The sequence below is a fragment of the Rhinichthys klamathensis genome, unplaced genomic scaffold, assembly GCF_029890125.1.
Source record: "Rhinichthys klamathensis goyatoka isolate OS25496 unplaced genomic scaffold, OSU_Roscu_1.1 h1tg000043l_1, whole genome shotgun sequence".
In the NCBI taxonomy this organism is placed as follows: Eukaryota; Metazoa; Chordata; class Actinopteri; order Cypriniformes; family Leuciscidae; genus Rhinichthys; species Rhinichthys klamathensis.
The window spans coordinates 99,448-120,000 of record NW_026606590.1 but is presented as its reverse complement, the minus strand read 5'-3'; the positions used below and the strand labels follow the sequence as shown (position 1 = coordinate 120,000).

At 36.0% G+C, this 20,553-nt stretch overlaps 1 protein-coding gene across 1 annotated transcript in view; it reads right to left on the bottom strand.

The window, feature by feature from the left end:
- The window catches only part of cdc40 (cell division cycle 40 homolog (S. cerevisiae)), a 34,909-nt gene extending 14,663 nt beyond the window's left edge, over positions 1–20,246 (bottom strand). The window contains exons 1-11 of the mRNA XM_056247171.1: positions 20,046–20,246; positions 19,814–19,900; positions 18,892–19,021; positions 10,829–10,915; positions 9,295–9,434; positions 7,354–7,450; positions 7,120–7,259; positions 3,547–3,621; positions 2,084–2,129; positions 539–640; positions 185–300 (exon numbers count right to left, since the gene is read on the bottom strand). Coding sequence (XP_056103146.1) covers positions 185–300; positions 539–640; positions 2,084–2,129; positions 3,547–3,621; positions 7,120–7,259; positions 7,354–7,450; positions 9,295–9,434; positions 10,829–10,915; positions 18,892–19,021; positions 19,814–19,900; positions 20,046–20,228 — 1,203 coding nt within the window. The 5' untranslated portion in view covers positions 20,229–20,246. The remainder of the gene's footprint in view (positions 1–184; positions 301–538; positions 641–2,083; positions 2,130–3,546; positions 3,622–7,119; positions 7,260–7,353; positions 7,451–9,294; positions 9,435–10,828; positions 10,916–18,891; positions 19,022–19,813; positions 19,901–20,045) is intronic.
- Between the last annotated feature and the right edge of the window lie 307 nt (positions 20,247–20,553).

The window sequence follows — 20,553 nt, the reverse complement described above, 5'->3', positions numbered from 1 at the left end:
TGTGTGGCTCCGGCTCATACCTGGACGTTCTGTGTGTGTGTGTGTGTGTGTGTGTGTGTGTGTGTGCGTGTGGCTCCGGCTCATAGCTGGACGATCTGTGTGTGTGTGTGTGTGTGGCTCCGGCTCATACCTGGACGTTCTGTGTGTGTGTGTGTGTGTGTGTGTGTGTGGCTCCGGCTCATACCTGGACGATCTTCTTGTCCGACATGCCGGCGACGAACAGGTTCTGCTTCTCCTCGTCGGGGTTGAACTTCACGCAGTAGGGAACCTTCTTGTTGGTGAAGGGAGCGATGCACTTCCCTGAGAGAGGACAGGCTAGTGTCACTCACTGTGAGCTCCAGCGCGAGTGAGGATCCACAAACACTAGGCAGCTTTATTTACACAGCGCTTTATACAATACGAGTGTTTCAAAGCAGCTTTACAGAGATAACAGGACAATAATGCAGCAAAGTTTGTTTCCAGAAGAAAGTAGCGTCACACAGTCCAGCTTCCAGTCTTGAATCCTGTTGGTGTGTGTGTGTGTGTGTGTAACTCTCACCGGTCTCGGTATCCCAGAGTTTGATGTATCTGTCGTAGGCGGCGCTGAGGAACTGTGTGCCGGTGTTGTTGAAGCAGACGTCACGCACCGCTTTACTGTGACCTACACACACACACACACACTCAAAGATTACACAGTATATATGACATGTGCTCTGAGAAGCGAGACACACACAGAGAGCGTCTCAAGCCTGTCTAGATGGACTTGTCCTGGTCAACGCTTTCTACCAGCCCGGCAACTGTAGCCATGGCGATATCAGTAACCCACGGAGACGAGTGACAGCCGCCGTTAGCGACCAGCATCTACAGTCACTTTTATGCTCTACATGTTCTACCAACTCACACGTTTACGGCATAAAAATATATATTGTAATAATAATTCATTATTATAATAATTATTGTTGACATAGTAATACTTATTTATTAATCATAATTATATTTATTGACAATTATTATTATTATTATTAATTAAAAATTGTTTAAAAACGTCAGAGTAAATCAGTATAACAACAATGATAATACATTAATATCATTTTCATGTTATATTAAAAATATTTGTAATTATAATAAAATTATATTATTCTAACAGTTTTAAATTGTTGTATTTTTGCATAATAATCATTATTATTATTATATTAATACTGATATTATTAATGATATATACGGATTATTATATAAGAATTTAAAAATAAGAATCAGAAAATGTTTAAAACTGTAAAACATTATAATAAACAGTATAACAACAACGATAATAAATTATTATAATAATGTTTTATATTAATATTATATTACTCTAACAGATTATTTTCAATCATTGTATTTTACATTATTATTATTAATAAATAAGTATTAGAATTTTTTTTAAACAGTCAGAAGAAAAAAGATAATAACATCATAATAATGATTATTATTATAATACTGTTTTATTAATTACATTAATAATATGTTATCCTAACAGACTGTTTTAAATGATTGTATAATTAATCATTAGTTTTATTCTCCATATTTAAATTATATATATTAATACAATTAATAATTATTATTATTCATTCAAAAAAATATTTACAAATAAAAAAACAAATTATGCAAAAATAAGTCTTTTAGAATAATATAATATTAATATAATTCATATAAAATACTATAATTTGTATTATGATTATTGTTATTATGCTGTTTAACTCTGCATTTGTAAAATTCTTATATAATAATACTTATTATTATTATTGATATTACTAAATATGATTTTAATTATTATTATTATTATTATTATTATTCAATAATTAGAAAAAAGAAAAGCTAATTTTCTGATTGTGTCCAGAAAGGCGAGTTAAAACATCCTTTAACTCATGAATCTGAATGAGTCGGGCTCTGTGATCTTTCGACAGCGCTTGATGAACGAGTCGAGACACTGGAGAATCCTGCGACTCACTCCATTAATCACGTCTCAGAGTAATTACAGCACATCAGCCAATCACGACAGCGCTGAGAGCTCGTGTGTGAGTCTTCCAGACTAGAAGAGATAACACACACACACACACACACTCACCTATAAACGTCCGCGCACATCTCCTCTCGTTATACACCTCCCACAACTACAGCAGAGACAGAAACAGCATCAGCACACACAGATCATGGCACAAACTCCTCATCATAATTAAATGATAATTAACATACAAGACCATCATCTTTAAGACACATTTGATGCTTTATGTCCGTTCGTTTAAAGAATCAGGAGATAAGAAGTAAAACAGTCCATCTGGGTCTCTATTAACACTTCATTTAAATATATTTGTAAAGCACTTTTCATACATTTACATAAGGTCATATAAATTACTTGCACAATAATAATAATAATAATTGACATTTCAATAATAATTAATGCCATAATTATTATTATACAGTTGTACTGGAATAGACTGTTTTAAATTCTAGTATTTTGCATGATGATTATAATTATTATTATATTAATATAAGCTATTAAAAATACTTTTAATATGAATTTAATATTTTAATATTCGAACAGACTGTTTTAAATTAGTATTGTTAGATATTATTTTGTTTTTAATTTAACATACCGGTACCGTTTAAAATGTTTGCATTTTGTATAATAATTATATTAATATTATTCTATTATTATTAATAATAATAGTTATTTATTATTATTATGTTATATTATTATTCTATTAATAAATGATAATTGTTATTTTTATTACAATTATTATAATCATAGTAATATAATATATTTATAATAATTTTATTATTAATATTATAATATTCTAAAAGACTGTTTTCAATTATTATTGTTGCACAATAAGTATTATTATTTTGTTTTTATTTTAACAGACTGTTTTAAATTATTGTATTTTGTATAATTATAACTATAAAATATTAATAATAATTACGTTTTTATTATATGTATTATTATATTGAAAAAACATAAGTATTCAAGTTATTATATTAATATTAATTATACTAATATTCTATAATTTTATATTAATTCTTGTTGCAAAATAATAATACTTTTGTTTTAGTTTGTTTTGAATCCTTGTATTTTGTATAATAATAATTATTCAATTGAATTATTATATTAATGAAAAATATAATATTCTAACAGACGGTTTTTAAATTATTATTGTTGTTGCATAATAAGAATTATTATTATTTGTTTTATTTTAACAGACTGTTTTAATTTCTTATATTTCTATATAATAATAATTATTAGTATTATTATTATTAATTATTATATTATTATAAAAAAATACATATATTGTTATGTATTATTATTATCAATAACTATTATTGTTGTTGTTATAACTAGTATTCAAGCATTAGAAAAAAAAAATGTTAGCTGGAGTGTAGAGCAGTTTTGCACAACACTTGACCTTTCAACTACCCACTCGTTTCCACACACACACACACACACACACACACACACACACACACACACACACACACACACACACACACACACACACACACACACACACACACACACACACACACACACACCTTGATCTTGCAGTCCATGGAGCAGGACAGCAGCAGATGCCCCGACGCCGGGAACAGGCGGATCGCACTGACGCCCTGAGACACCAGAGACAGTGTGTGTGTGAACACACCAAACCATACCAGACAATTAGGGTTGAATCAGATACATGTTATAAAATAAACATTTCAATTCCTGTTATCGATTCCTTTGAGTATTTCATCATGACTTTAAACCACTGAAGCGAGAGAGACTCTGTTCTCTGTGCTCGTGTGTATCGGATCCGTGCGGCTCTTAAAGTGACAGTAGCCTAATATTCCTGCCGTCTCTATAATAACACTAATCACACGACAGAAGACAGAAAACTCACTCGTTCTTCACTGAAGATCTTTTGTATCATTACTATATCTGTAATGTATATTTTATTTATAAACTGCAGTGTTAATCGTATCTTTGTTCAGTTGTGTCTATTTGTTGCATTTGCTAATTCTATATTTGTTCTTTTTAAATTACTGAGTGTTTATTGTCTTTAATAATGCTTGACATGTATATTAGTTCGGCTAGTTGTTCTTCTGTGGTGTTTTTTAACCACAGGCAAACGCTCCTTGTGTAAGTGTTCTTCAGCCTGATGATGATTTCTGTTCATATTCAGCTGCAATTACATGTTATGCAATAACACTAAATATGAATGATATCTAAGGTTTTATTTTTACCTTATTGGAATCGAAATTAGGAATCGATAAGCAGAATCAAAATTGCAATCAGAATTGTTCAAATATAATAAGTTTCATTAGCTAACATTACACTGTAAAAAAAATATGATTAATAAGTTATGACAACATATGTACATAACATTGCTTTAACTCATCAAAATAAATTAAGCAATTTTCAACTTTTTTATAAGTTATACAATATTACACTCAATTTTTAAAGTCAGTTTAATGTCATTTAAGTTGAAATGACTTAAACATACAAGTTTATTGTACTTAAAATATTAAGGCAGCAACTTTTATTTTTTTTACAGTGTGTTTAATGTATTAGTAATTTATGTAGTTGACCATGAGCAATACATGTGTAACTGTATTAGTTAATCTTTGTTAATGTTAGTTTAACTAATGTTAACAAACACAACCTTTGATTTTAATAACGTATTAGTAAATGTTGAACCTAATAATAACTAAGATTAATAAATGCTGAAGTGGTATTGTTCATGTTAACTAATGAACCTTATTGTAAAGTGTTACCAAAATCAGCATTAAAGGGATAGTTCACCCAAAAATGAAAACTCTGTCAGTAATTACTCTCCCTCACGTTGTTCCAACAATAGGTTACACACACACACACGACCAGCGTCGGCCAATAGTGAGCCTGTGTGTGACGTACAGAAGCGCTGCGCTGTTACACTACGAGAACTCACTCGAGGCCCACAGAGAAGAAGATGAAGAGTTGAATAAAGTCGTTATTTTGTGTGTTTTTTGCGCACAGAAAGTATTCTCGTCGCTTGATAAACTTAACCCTCTAGGCGCCACGGTCGAGTTTACTCGACAAGATGCGGCACTGAATAAAACGGCCGATTTTGTCAAATTGGGTGTCAAATTTCGTTCGACCTCCCCTCCACTGGATGGCAGACATGTCATACTTCATCCCCGACTAAAAAACGTCATGCTTCTATACAAAATGTTCGAGTTGGAGCGCATTGAATCAGTGCGAACAAAAGCGGAGCTAGTGTGCGAGTGAGCCGTTTTATCAGAGCCTCTCCGCGGTCGCGGCGACAGTATTGTGGTGGAGACTTTGTCTAATGCCACTGGGTATGTTAGACGAGGTCGAGGTATGCATAGGACAGTTAGGGGGCGACGTGGAGCCAGGGTGAGGAGTCGCGATGACAATGACAGCAGTCCGAGCTGTGCACACTCGTATCATCTCACTCATGATCTGGGCCTTGCCGTCGCGAGTGAGCGTTTGAACTAAACAGGTCTTGTCTACTTGTGTTTGTGTGTCATATGAATAATATATATGTGCCCCATACATGGAATCAGAGTGCCTACTGTATTTAGTAAATGGAAAATCTCTACAGCAAAAGGCCAACCGCTACATGCATTCGGGTTTGTTTCTACCATTTATTCGTAATGATTTACACAGTTTGTTTACTACTTACTAGTGTAGTCAAAATATTCAGTACTTCGGTACCAAGTCGGTACTAAAAAAATTTAAACGTCACGGTACCAAGTACCGGTGGTACCGAGTACCCTGTCAAACCCGGTTCTGGATGTGCATGCACGAAGGGCGTGAAGTGCGTCCTCTTCATGAAAGCGCCGAGACATGGCGACCGGCGGCGCTGCTGATGTGGTGTCTGTGTATATTAAACTGCAAAAAGACCCTGCATGTTCTGCTTGTCTCTGTGTGAATGAACGGCGCAGACGCGCGGTTTCATTTAACGTTACCTCACACACACACACACACACACACACACTGAAGCACGAGTGACGCTCGCGCTGTTTTCAGTCTCTGCTGCCTCACGATATGATGACATGATTCATGATTCGATTCATCTCCGAGAGTCACTTCATGAGCATTTTACCGTTTCATTTGAGAAAAACTATCGTCATATCACACACGCACAGAAACTCAAAGGTCTTCACGGCAACCCGTCAAAATAAAAGTTCGGTTTAACTTAAAGAAATTGACAGAAATAATTATATTAGGCTACTGTACAATAGATTTAACTACATCTCCATTAATTAAAAATACTACTACTACTACTTTTTATAAGCAATATTTCTCAATATCATCAATATTTTCGTTTAATCAGCATGTAGCCTTCAATGCTTTCATACATTTACCGTCATAAATAATAAAGTCATTGAATTGAATATTTTTTTTCAAATAGTTAAATTGGAAAAATAGTTCAAACTGATTTTGCTGTGGTACCGAAATTGGTACCGAGAACCGTAAAATTTTAATGGTATCGATACCGACTACCGGAATTTTGGTACCGTGACATCCCTACTACTTACTATATACCTGAGCATTCAGTATTGTGCAATATAGCATACAGAAGGTGAGGGACATTTTGGGGGGAAAGAAGTGCTGCATTTTATCATTTAAACATGTGACTTTTCATGAAAATTCTATAATCCAAGATTGCCGCCGCCATATGACGTCAAAATATGCAAATTAGATGGGAAAATGTAACCCCTACATAAACTTTGGGTCATCCTTAATATTTCTCTAATTTACAGAAAGTCTCTATCTTTTATCACTTTTAAGATATAGCCTTTTGAAATTAAGATGTCAAAATCGAAAAAACCTCTGGCGCCTAAAGAGTTAAGGTTGAGCCGCTGTCGTCACTCGGACTATTTTAACGATGTCTTTAATAACTTTCTGTTCCGCCAAGTTTCAATTACAATAGAAGCCTATGGAGGAGTGAGACAGCTCTCAGATTTAATCACAAATATCTTCATTTGTGTCCCGAAGATGAAGGAAAGTCTGACGGGGTTGAACAACACGAGGGAGAGTCATTACTGACAGAGTTTACATGTTTGGGTGAACTCTCCCTTTAAGCTCTAGTCTACACACACACACAGACGCTGGTTCACCTTAGTGTGTCCGGTCCACACGTGCAGCTGTTTCTTGGGAAGGTAGCATTTGTCCGGGATGTCTGGCGAGCGCAGGTTGATGCCCACGTCCTGGGGAATGTGCAGGTACGAGCGGCCCTGGTAATCGTACGCGTCTTTAACTGCAGTGAGAGAGACACGGGGTGTAAGAGCAGATCCAGCACACGCTTAATGGAGTGTGTGTTGTGTTATAGAGTGTGTGTTGCGGTGTCGTACTGTGAAGGATGGTCTTCTCCTCCGCTGGAGCTTCTTCTTCGTTCTTGCCTCTCTTCTGTCTCTTGGCTGTGATCTCGTCCAGCTCTTTCTGCTCATCCTGTCAGTAAAACATGATGAAACATGAACATGATGAACATGAGAAAGGTTAGTCTAGAATTACACACATTAAAGGTGAATTTGACTCGTTTTTTAACTATAGATCGATATTGTGTATATATATATATATGAAGAGTTTGGTTCCAAAACACGATAAAAGCCTTTTTTTATTTTTTATTAGTTACTGCAAAAGTCAGTATTGTATCTGGTTGGTATTGAAAAGTCAATGTTTAATTTTAAGTAAAATGCGATATCCGCCGTGTTATTCTGTCATGTTTTCTCCCTTTCTTTCCAAACCGCGACAAACGCCAGTCTCCCTTCTCTGCAGAACGCGATATATCCGCTCTCAACCAATCACAACGCACCATTCCACTCTCAACCAATCACAACGCACCATTCCACTCTCAACCAATCACAACGCACCATTCCACGCAATGTAAACAGTAACGGAAGCACCTTAAATACACCCGGCTTCCTAGTTTTTCTAATCTATTTTGTACTTTTCGATCAACAAACAAACAAAAAAATGAATAATATTGCGGGCATTGATGAACCTGTGGTTGTTTCTGCGGTGGGTGAGAAACGTAAGGCATCGAAATCGAATCATTTACGGGAGGAGATTAAGAAGATCAGGCACTCGGGAGGAGGAAAAATGTTTTCAATCTTCTTTACAGTTCTTAATAAAAATATTAGACTAATAAACTTACGTTGTTGTGTATTTTCAACAGTTTCAATATGAAAAAAAAAAACTTTTATATTGATTCAATGGATTAATTGCATGTTGATTTAAAAAAAATATGGATTTATTGCATTTTGGGGGAAAAAATAATCCGTTTTTATAATAAATCTTTGAAAATCAAAACCTGGATTTTAATTTTTTTTGTTATTATGACCTACAAATGCTATGTGAAAGTTTGAAACAGAAAATAGTGGTTTTCATCTTTCCACTTTCTTGGTAAAGAAAACACACTTTTACTCAAATTAATCTAAATGGATTTATTGCGTTTAGGAACCAAACTCTTCATATATATATATATCTCCATTTGACTTGAACTACGATAAAACCTGTTGGAAAGCATCTTTTGCAGTGATTTTTGTGTGAGCATATTAGTGAACAGCCCAGACCACTCGGTGAGTTTCACGTCTTTGTAAACTAAAGTTTAATGCGTTTTAGGAAGAAACCGAATTTCTCGGGACAGCAGCATGTGTCCACATTTTAATCTTAACCGTTCTATTTCATCAGAAACGATCTTGAAACCGGGCTTTGAATGTAAAATACCGAACTTGCAAGTGAACAAGCACGCCGTTATGTGTAGCGTAGTGACGTGTGTGTGTGTGTGTTCAAGTAAGCCAGAAATGTGCAGATTCTGCGATACGCTGTGTTTAATATATCATGAGGATCACGAGTTGCGTATTTGCGCTAAATCCGCGCAGATTTGTCTTACACGAACTTCCCCAGCAAAGTGAGTAAACACAGAAACGCCAGATTGGCTCGTGATTGGACAGCGTTTCCCGCCAAAGCTCATTTGTACGCGCATCTGGCGGGTCGAGGTGTTAATCTCAATCCCTGAATGTTGCGCTTCTGTTTGTCATTGTGCTGAAACTTCACGCCAGTAAATCATCAGGAATATCGCTGACTTGTGCGTCTCAAGCGCCTCTTTACGCTCGTCCTAACGCCTGTTAGGTGTCCGTGGATTTGCCTGTATTTGGTGTTGGAAATGGAAACGTCTTTAGACATGAAAAATAGATTCAATGAACACTTATGTCTCAAAAATCGATCAGGATTTTTTCACAAAAGTGACAGCCCTACTTATCCTAAATTGAACACGTGGAACCCCGTCTCACCTCAGAGGGTTTGGCCACGTCTTTCTCATCCTGGTATTTCGCCCAAGGGCCCAGAAAGCAGTCGATATCCGACGCATCTCCTCCTTTCACCTTCCTCCTCTTCTCAGACTTCTTCGGTCCCGTCTCAAACACCGTCAGCCCTAGCAATAACAGCATTAATCATGAGCAGGAACGACAGATCGAACATGAAACGGCACATTTAATGATCAGCAAAACAACATAGGATAAAATGAAGACCAGCTCTATATTTTTTCCCAAAGTGGAGATGCATGATAAATGTTTATTTTTAATGTTATCGGCCTGATAAGAAAATTTGGCCGATATATTAAAGCCGATAAATAAAGGATTATTTCCTTCCACTGAGAAACTTCAATATTATGCTTTTGAATTGCTTGAAATATGATCGGAATCACTTCGAAAAAGGAAAAAAGTGCAAATCTGTCATATCGGCTGCATAAAATTATAATGAGAACATTATAACTGTGTGTTCAGGTCATGGCTTTTAATGGTGAGACTTTATTCTTATAAACAGGTTCACAAAAATTATATGAAAATTTGGATTAAGATTAATTGGCCAATATATCGGCTTTCAAATATAAAGAATTAACAGTATCGGCCAAAATGTTCATATCAGCGCATCCCTAATCCTCAGAGAAGTGAACATGGGATTATTGGTGGCAAGAATGCATGGAGTTATTAAAAACTAATTTGGCATAAAAGAAAAGTGCTGTCAAGATGTAACCGATTGTTAAATAATTTTGTTATTTTACTGGTTTATTTATATATAAAAAAAGCATTATATACACGAATATTCTGTATTTATTTAATATAAATAATATATTCATTATTATGGTTTTTTTCTCTAATGCTATTCTATTTAACGGTAGAGATACTATTTTAGTTAATTTTTTTATGTATTGTCAATAACATACCCACTTTTTTTTTTATTTTTTTTTTATGCATTTTTGGACATTAACAATGTAAAACTTTGATTTAATAAAGGGGATTTGACTGGCTTCTGAAAAGTAGGCTGTTATATTATTGGTTAATATTATTAGGAATGAGTCACAATGATCAGATTTAATGTTTTTACATTTTTTCTTATTTAAGTTTTGACTTTTAGAGGTACATTTACAGCAAATACAAATAACGGTACATTAATATAGTGAGTAGAAAAACTATAAATAATGAGGAAACTTAATAGACATTCATTTTAGATTTATACTATAAAAACTGTAAAATGTAAGTAAATTTGATTAAAATAAGTGGATACAAATGTAATCAAATAAAACATTAGTTATTAATCTATTAAGTAAATTAAACAAAAAAAATTTTTATTAAAATTGCATCAAAGTTAAATAAACACACTTGATTAAACAGTACACTACTATAGTGAGTAGAACAAAATATATAATAATGTTTTAAGTTTTGACTATTAGAGGTACATGCACTGATGAATCCTGCATCGTTAAACCAGAGTTGATTGTATGACACAATTTTCATTACAATTGCGTAAACATGACGTGAATCTCACCTTTGTTTTTCTCGGCTTCTTCTATGGCTCCGATGTAGCAGCTGGACGAGACCTGACTGGTGTCCACCGACGGGTCCAGAGCGTACCCTGACCCAGCAACCACACACACACACACACACACACACACGTTTGCTTTCATTCTATGGCATGAATACGGAAGCTACTAGGGCTGCACGATTTGGGGAAGATGTCATATTGCGATATAATAAACAAATGGTTTCATGAGTCAACTTGCTTGGTTCTAAAGCAAAATGCACACACAGATTAGTGATAATGCTCAAATGTGTATTTTTCAACTCAAACTAGCAACAACAACAAAATGATTGATAACACCTATAATGATCAATACGCCATTGGTGTCTGGATAAAAATGTCTGGGCATTCCTGTCTAACAGGACATTTCTTCTCCCTCTTCGTCTTTCTGCCATCTCTCCTCTGCTAAAGAAACTCTTAAAGGGATACTCCACTTTTTTTGGAAATAGGCTCATTTTACAACTCCCCCAGAGTTAAACTGTTGAGTTTTACCGTTTTTGAATCCATTCAGCCGATCTCCGGTTCTGGCGGTACCACTTTTAGCATAGCTTAGCATACATCATTGAAGTGGACAAGACCATTAGCATTTCTCAAAAATAAATGACCAAAGAGTTTCGATATTTTTCCTATTTAAAACTTGACTCTTCTGTGGTTACATCGTGCGCTAAGACCGACGGAAAATGTAAAGTTGCGTTTTTCTAGGCTGATATGGCTAGGAACTATACTCTCATTCCTGCGTAATAATCAAGAAACGTCACTGCCGTACCATGAGAGCAGCAGGCGTAGGCACTTAGTCCCGGTCACGTTGGAAGTTACCGAGCTGGGGACTATTTTCAGGCGCTGCGTCATATCATTACGCCTGCTGCACTCATGGTACGGCAGTGAAGTTTCTTGATTATTACGCAGGAATGAGAGTATAGTTCCTAGCCATATCAGCCTAGAAAATCGCAACTTTACATTTTCCGTCGGTCTTAGTGCACGATGTAACCACAGAAGAGTCAAGTTTTAAATAGGAAAAATATCCAAACACTTTGGTCATTTTTTTTTTAGAAATGCTAATGGTCTTGTCTACTTCATAGAGATGCGCGGATGGGCTATTATTTCATCCGCAACCGCATCACAAAACTCATCATCCGTCCGCCATCCATCCGCACCAACGTTTTTGACCAATTTTCAAAACCGCACCCGCCCGCCATCCGCTGATTGGCCGATACAAGGCGCTGCTGATGACAGCCGCGAGACTAGAAAGCTCTCAGAATATTAGCAGTGAACTCCTCTCCGATCGGCACGCAGGGACACAAATAAATAGCCTAAATTGAACGCACTTCGGCAAACCTGACCTTATCTGATAGGCTACTGTACAATATTTCCATTGTAGCCTCATAGAAAACGCATTTTGGCACATAATTTCAACATGCTGCTATTGTATGGGGCGCCAACAATGTTGCGTGACAGTTCTCCATTACGGACGCGAACACTCAGAAAGCGGCACTAAAAGACTTTCAAACTTTCACAGAGGCCTCAAAAAAGCACAAACCCTTTCTTCAAAGCGAATTTCGTTTTGTATTAATTGTATCTTCATAATCCATGTTTCATTAACCAATTTTCTGTATTTAATAAATAGGCTAAAAAGTAAATAGTCTAGCCTATATTGACTGTGTAGGCTATTTTTCATTATAAAATATTAGGCTGTGTATACCGACATGGATCAATTATTAATATTAGATTTCATCTGTCTTTTGTAGGCATAGCTGATGGCGCACCAACGAAAAAGCCTATAGTGACTTCGGCATTTCTTTAATATCGAGGCTCTATAGTTTATTATATGATTGTTAGGCCTGTTGATTAGGGATGTAACGATTCACTCGCAACCGGTTGAAAATCGATAAAAATGTGTGACGATTCAAGTCGGTTGAAATGTTAAACGAATCGCGATACACGTTTTAAACAGCAGGGCGCGTTTACTATAGCCTACTGTGAAGTTGTGAACCTCGCTTTACAATAGCACAATAGCAGCGAGCACACACTGGCGTGAAGCTAGCGAGTGTTTTCACTTCATTCATGGAACTTGATCTTGTGTGAGCCAAGCTCAACTTCCATAGGAATGAACTGAAAACGCTCGGTTTGCTCCGCTCGCGCCGCACCAGTGTGTGCCATAGACTGCTGTGCACGTGCCGTCAAACAGTAGACATGGCTTTGGCGACGGCAAGCGTAGATGTTGACGTTGACTCATTCAAATCGGAGGTGTGGCGGCATTTTGACTTTCCGTAGACTAATAATAATCACCACCGTGAGTAACACCAGTCACCTCCGTTTTCATGTAAAAGTCATTAATACTACAATTGCGAGAGCCACGGAGATCACAAGGTGCATCAGTGTTTCCGTGGCAACCAGGTGTTGTATTTATTTTACTATCTCTTTCTCTAAATGTGTTTTTTTTTTACTCTTACTAGTGTAATGATACAAATTATAACAAAATTAGAATCTTGCCTTTATTACAATGTAAAACCCCTGTCAATCTGGTACTACTAATTTTACACAGTCTTTTACATAGTGTGCGAAGGTACCAGTGTCCAGCCTCTTGACCAAACAGACAGAAAGACTGAGTTGAAACAACCTTGAAGGGAATTTTTTTAATGTAGTTTTATTATTTGAGAAATATATTTTAAATTAAAAAGAAATGTGCAGCATTTTGTCTGAGAAATAATAAAAGGGACACTTTTGTCTTAAATCGCATTTGTTAAAAAAATCGTGAGAAAATCGTATCGTGAAACCAGTATCGTGAATCGTATCGCATCGTGAGATGAGTGAATCGTTACATCCCTACTGTTGATGGTATAAAATGAATTGCACTGTGCCTGAAAAAGACGCGCTCTCCGCTCTCTTCCCGTGCATTCAAAAGTTAACGGGAGTCTTCAGAACAGGCTCGTCCAGCGTCAACAGCACCGAACTTAGCTCCAATGTCAATCAACGTCTGGCCACTTGGTGGAATCCTTTACCAGAAACAATATCGAACGGGCGCATATCAAGAGAGCGCACAACTTATTCCAGGCAACACTTTTCTGACCTTCTATTTCCTTTGTTTTTAATTCTCCTTTTTTGAGTTTGTCACGTAGCTACCTCCTTCGCCGGCGTTGCCATCTCTGATAACAACAAGCAGTCTCTGCATAGACTCGACTAGCTGATGAAAATTTAACTATTTCAAAGTGTGCTCGATTTTTTTATTATTATTTTTTGGATGTAGGTATAGTCAGATAATAGGGGTGTAACGATATTTGAACCGAACCGAAAAACCGCGATACACCACCCACGATACGTATCGCGATACTCTCATGGCGAACCGAACACGCCCCGCCCCCTGTTGCCCCGCCCAGCCCCGGCTCATTGCACCTCATGTGTTATGTGTACACAACGAATACAGGGCTGTTGCCTAACCACCATTAACCACATATAATCGCAATAAGCTCAGTGTTTTGTTACTTTTGATAATAAGCAAGGTGTAATCTTTCAAATTATGTCTATTTGATCACGAAATGTAAACAATAAATGCCGTTTTGGCGCTCTTAGATGTGGCGTGACAGATATCACTGTGTGCATGCGGGAGCGCGGAGCGCGATCATCTCTTCCTCAGTTACAGAATAAACATGAATGGACAACCGAAGGTATGTTGAAAGATACAGTATACTTACTGAAAGGCATCATAACTCGTGTAAACACTCAATCAGTGTTTCAACAGCGGAAATGCGTCAATAAAACGCTTAGTTTTTCACATAGCTTTATATTTACCTCAGGCAAGTCATTCAGTGTCCACAGCTTGCTGGTTTGCTAACTCTTTCACTAAATAAATGCTATATATTATCCTTTATATTATATTTTACTTAACCTGTTTATGATATCTTGATTATTTAATGTATGTTTAAAATAGTTGTCATGAAAATAACAGCAACGGTGTAAATTATTATATAACAATAACAAATTAGAGTAAAAACATTTTAATGCAAAAATTGCCTTATGTGTAGTTTACATGTTTTCATACAATTTGTTATTTGAGTGTTGATTATTATTATATCATTTAGGCTAAAAGTCTAGGCTCTATTGTTAAGCTTTAATGTTATAGTAATGTGCAAGTAAGGGCTGTAGTTTACAGCATTAGCAGATAATTTTGTTATCCTTGAGAAACGTTTACTTGTAATTGAATTAATTTAAAGACAAGGACACAATTTGTTCATTAAAGCACTGTTAAATAAAAAATAAAAGAACCGAACCGAACCGAGACCTCAAAACCGTGGGACGAACCGAACCGTCAGGTTTGTGTATCGTTACACCCCTATCAGATAACAATATTTAATAATGTATATTTTTCATTTGATTGGTTCAACCGCCCGCCACCCGCCCGAATTTAATTAAAATATTTTTTTTCGTCCCGTCATCCGCCCGATCCGCCGTTTATCCGCGGAGTCCGCGGCTGTAACCGCCAACCGCGCATCTCTACTACTTCAATGATGTATGCTAAGCTATGCTAAAAGTGGTACCGCCAGAACCGGAGATCGGCTGAATGGATTAAAAAACCGTAAAACTCAACAGTTTAACTCTGGGGGAGTTGTAAAATGAGCCTATTTCCAAAAAAACTGGAGTATCCCTTTAACGACAGAGATAATTAGTGGCTACTGTGTACTGTCTCTTTAAGAGCAGCCGCTGCTGACAGAGACGAGGATCTCTCACGAGTCACAACTCTTCACGGCCATCGTACGACTGCTCTTATGTTATGAAGATACTCGACAAAACAATCGTCTGTTATTGTTCGTCCAACTGCGAAAGAGAACTGTATTTACGCGAATTAATGGTTTAAGCATTTACATGAATGAGAGTGGGATCATAACACTAGCCAAAGGATGACAAGAATTAACAGATAATGCGTTAACAGACCTCATTTGTTTATTTCATATAAAATCGCAGCCTTTTGCGTCATATACCGCATAGACATCGCAATTGCGATATGATTAATCGTGCAGCACTAGAACTACACAAGCGAGATCGGCGTATGTTTATGAAAGTGTATGTTTGTGAGGTTAAAGCTACTTAAATTGCCCTGTAAAGGGACAAATAAAGATTTTTTTACTACTACTATATCTCTCACTAGCGATGTGACGGTGAGGTTGTTTTCCACCTGTTAATCGACGTGTGACGACACCGGAAACACCGGCGGGGGATTTAAATCACTCATTTGAAGGCTATAACGTAAAATGCGCACGGGTATTCATAACAGTGCGGAGCGAGCGTTTTCCATAGTAATGAACATGGCATTTCAGTTTCACTTACAAATTTCACTATTGTGTATATACAGGTGAAACTCGAAAAATTAGAATAACGTGCAAAAGTTAATTTATTTCAGTAATTCAACTTAAAAGGTGAAACTAATATATTATATAGACTCATTACATGCAAAGTGAGATATTTCAAGCCTTTATTTGTTATAATTGTGATGATTATGGCTTACAGATATGAAAACCTTTTCACAATATTCTAATTTTGACTTTGGGGTTTTCATAAGCTGTAAGCCATAATCATCACAATTATAACAAATAAAGGCTTGAAATATCTCACTTTGCATGTAATGAGTCTATATAATATATTAGTTTCACCTTTTAAGTTGAATTACTGAAATAAATTAACTTTTGCACGTTATTCTAATTTTTCGAGTTTCACCTGTATCGTTTGTTTGTATAATATGTTTAATTGTATTTTATAGAGTTGTTTACAAGTTCTATTATTGTTGTAATGTTTTACCTTTTTCTCTAGTTTTAGGCATAATAACATCTGGCAAAGGGACTACCAATGAAAACTAGCCTTCGGGCTAATTTGGGTACATTTACATTCGTGAATGTTGATTAATGTACACGGTCCCTTTTCTAAATAAATAAATAAATAAAATTAGCGCCAATTCGGGGGTGGATTGAAAAATAATGAAAAACACAACAACAACAACAAAAACAGTACAATGACAAATTCGCTTAAATAGGTGCTTTTACATTTCGATTTGACACCAAATATTCCTTCATCATTTTGTCAGTCAGTTCCTCGCTCTCGTGGCGAATGAGATCTGACTCCTGCGGCGCTCTCGTTCAGCTCACGATTTGTCAAGCAGACACGTTCAGTTTTTAATTGTAGTTTCTGTTCTCTAACTGAACTAAATGATTTTATTAAAAATAAAAAAATAAATCGGTGGGCAAGTGATGTAACCGGTGTTGCTTCTGAATAGTGTTGTCAAAAAACTCGGTACTTCGGTACCAAGTCGGTACTAAAAAAAATTAACGGTTACGGTACCAGCTTTTCTAGGTACCGAGTACCGGGTTAATCCAGTTCTTGATGCGCTGTCCGAAAGGTGCAGAGTTGCGTCCTCTTCATAAAAACACTGAGACATGGCGACCGGCGGCGCTGCTAATGCGTTGGCTCTGAATCCACTTGTTGACACGAAAGGAGGAAAGAGCCACATATGGAAATATGTTGAATTAGGCTAATGTCACGTTGCCATAAAGGGCCGTTCACATAGCACGTTTTTTGTGCGTGCAAATTTCAAATGTAGGCGCGCGGGAAGCGCACTCATAATAGAAGCGACGTGCAAGCTTGTTTTTCCAGGCGCGTCACTGTTTATGGTTGCATAGCGGAGACACGCGAGAGCGAGCGCTTGTGGAGAGAAGGAGAAAGCGGTGCAAACTGCACTCTCCGTGATGACGAGGAAGTATCAGCAAAGAATTAATTGATTTCTAGCCCTTGCATTAGAAATCAGCTACAGGGTTCTCAAGTTTTGAAGACAGGCAAGAGTGACATTTTTGGCAGTTTTGGATTAAATAAAAGTAGGCTACAGTTAAGTCAAATAAAACATGTTTTATCTCCTATATAGTTTGGTAACACTACAATAAGATACCATTCATTAACATTACTTAATGTGTTAACATCAACACATTGAGTAAACAATATATTTTTACAACATTAATTAATGTTTGTGAATGTTATTTAATACAAACACTTGATTGTTCATGTTTGTTCACTTCATTCATTGTGCATTAAATAATGTTAACAGATAAAACTTTTGATTTTAAAAAATGTATTAGTATATTTTTTAAATTAACCCCAAGGAGAATAATTGCTAAAGTATATAACTATGGTTTATTGTTTGGTCATTTTATAATGTTATCTAACAAATAGAATCTTATTGTAAAGTGTTTTTAATACTAGTTTCCATCTTTGTAACTGTGATATACACTTTAATATATGTACATTTTATCTAAATTAAGCTTTGGTACCGAAATTGGTACCGAGAACCGTGGATTTTCACTGGTATTGGTACCGAATACTGAAATTTTGGTACCGTAACAACACTACTTCTGAACAACGTCAACACCGACTTTCTCAGTCAGAGTGTCTACAGATATAAACAAGTTAAATTTAAGACTTTTTTAATGCCACTTTGAATGAAATTTAAGACCAAACCTGTGATGGAAATACACATTATATTTCATATGGAGTAATGTAACTACTTGTTTATTGAACTAAAATCAATGTAACATTTGCAATCGTGAGAATATCCAGGAAAATAGCTCCCATTATGTTACTTAACTATATGTTATAAATAAACTCAACATTGTGAATTTTTACCTCAGTGAGTTTCTTTGAGTTTTTTATGTGTGCCGTTCATTTGTTTTGATTTCTCACTATAAAATCTCTCAGAGAGAGACGGGCGAGTCTCAACAGCGCTACCAGAAATACATCATCATTATCAATCGCTGTTTATGTGATAAAATCAGAATCATTCTCGCGAGTCGAAGCTTCGCTGGTTATTTGAGGGACATCCGTCAGACGGGAGAGATTTTAGCGGTAGTGTGACCAGAAATATTTAAGACCCATCGAATCTGAATTTAAGAAATTAATACTTTTTAAGGACCCGCGGCCACCCTGTCAGTTTATATACTATAGTATTGGAAGTTAACCTAGATGTAACATTTTATAAATGTGTAATACAACAGTCTCACCGAACGTGGAGAAGGTTCTCCTCTGCTGCTCGAACATGAAGTCGTTGACGTGAGCCGGTTCGGCGTAACCCGACAGCATGTTCCTCGGAGCCGCCATCTGCTGCGACCTGAACGGGTTCACCGGCCCAAACTGGAATGGGACGAGAGGGAGACTATCAATATTAATAAAATGGTGGTCATCATATGGGTTTTTTCCTCCCAATGCATTTTTGTACATTAACAATGTAAAATTTTGATTTAATAAAGGGGATTTGACTGGCTTCTGAAAAGTAGGCTGTTATATCATTGGTTAATATTATTAGGAATGAGTCACAATTATCAGATTTATTGTTTTTACATTTTTTCTTATTTAAGTTTTGACTTTTAGAGGTACATTTACAGCAACATGCACTGATGAATCCTGCACCGTTAAACCAGAATTGATTGAATACAAATAACAATAATGGCGAGTAAAAAAAAATATATATATATAATGAGGAAACTTAATAGACATTCATTTTAGATTTATACTATAAATCTAGTCTAGAAAAACAGTAAAAAGTAAGTAAATGTGATTAAAATTAGATTAGTGGATAAAAGTGTGATCAAATAAAACAGTTATTAGTCTATTAAGTAAATTAAACACAAAAACATGATTAAAATTGCATCAAAGTTAAATAAACACAAATAATTGATTCAACAGTACACTATTATAGTGAGTAGAACAAAATATATAATAATGTAACATAATAGGAACTACTTAGATTTTTACTGAACTAACGTTAGGCGTTCATAATAAATAACTTTAGCATGGGGTTTCTCATGACACAACAAGTGTAATCATATTTGGGAGTCTGTGGCATATAAAACAACTGACATATTGCACATAATATTTGAAACACACAATATGCTTCCATCTATATTGACAAACAGCTGTATTCACCTCTGGAGCAAACATGGTTTCAAATGTAGGGTTGTACGTGACTTCTTTGAGTGCTGGATCAAGATGTACACCGGTCTCAACATCTTCCTGAAACAGACAAAAACAGAAAACACCTGTTATTAAGCGACCAGGCATCAGAACAGCGAAACTTAACCACATTTGACTCGACTGATTTTCCTCCAAATCAACCGAGGTTCCGTTTGTGACTGTGACCCGCGCGTTTCTTGTTTACCTTCACAGCGACCTCGGGCGCTGAATTCAGAAGGGCTAAAGTCATTATACTGTCGGATTTTAAAGGCTGAAGATGTGCGATCGAGTCCGGTTCGACTTTCTGCGGACTAATACGGGATTCTGACTCATTTTCAGAGTCTGAATCGCTGCCGTACGAAACGAGGCCGCTCTCTGTCGCCGCCATCTTGGATGTTGTTGGTCTTTCGTCAGCGGGTCCTCAAAGATAAAAATTTGTTTAAAAATGTCTTAAATAGTCTTATTTTTAAAAAATATTCTTAAAACACATGTCTATACTTAATATTATATTATAAGCGTATTAATTTTATACATCTGAAATGGAATGTAAAGCGGGCGCAGTTGTAGTGCAGTAAGTTAGATGTTGTATCTTTTAGGACAACAGCAGCTTACAAGAGCGCGCATTGAGACGAACACGCGCATTGTGTAATGCGCTTATGTTTTAGTTTATTATTACCAGGGTTATTATTGTAGTTAACTAAAACCAAAACCAT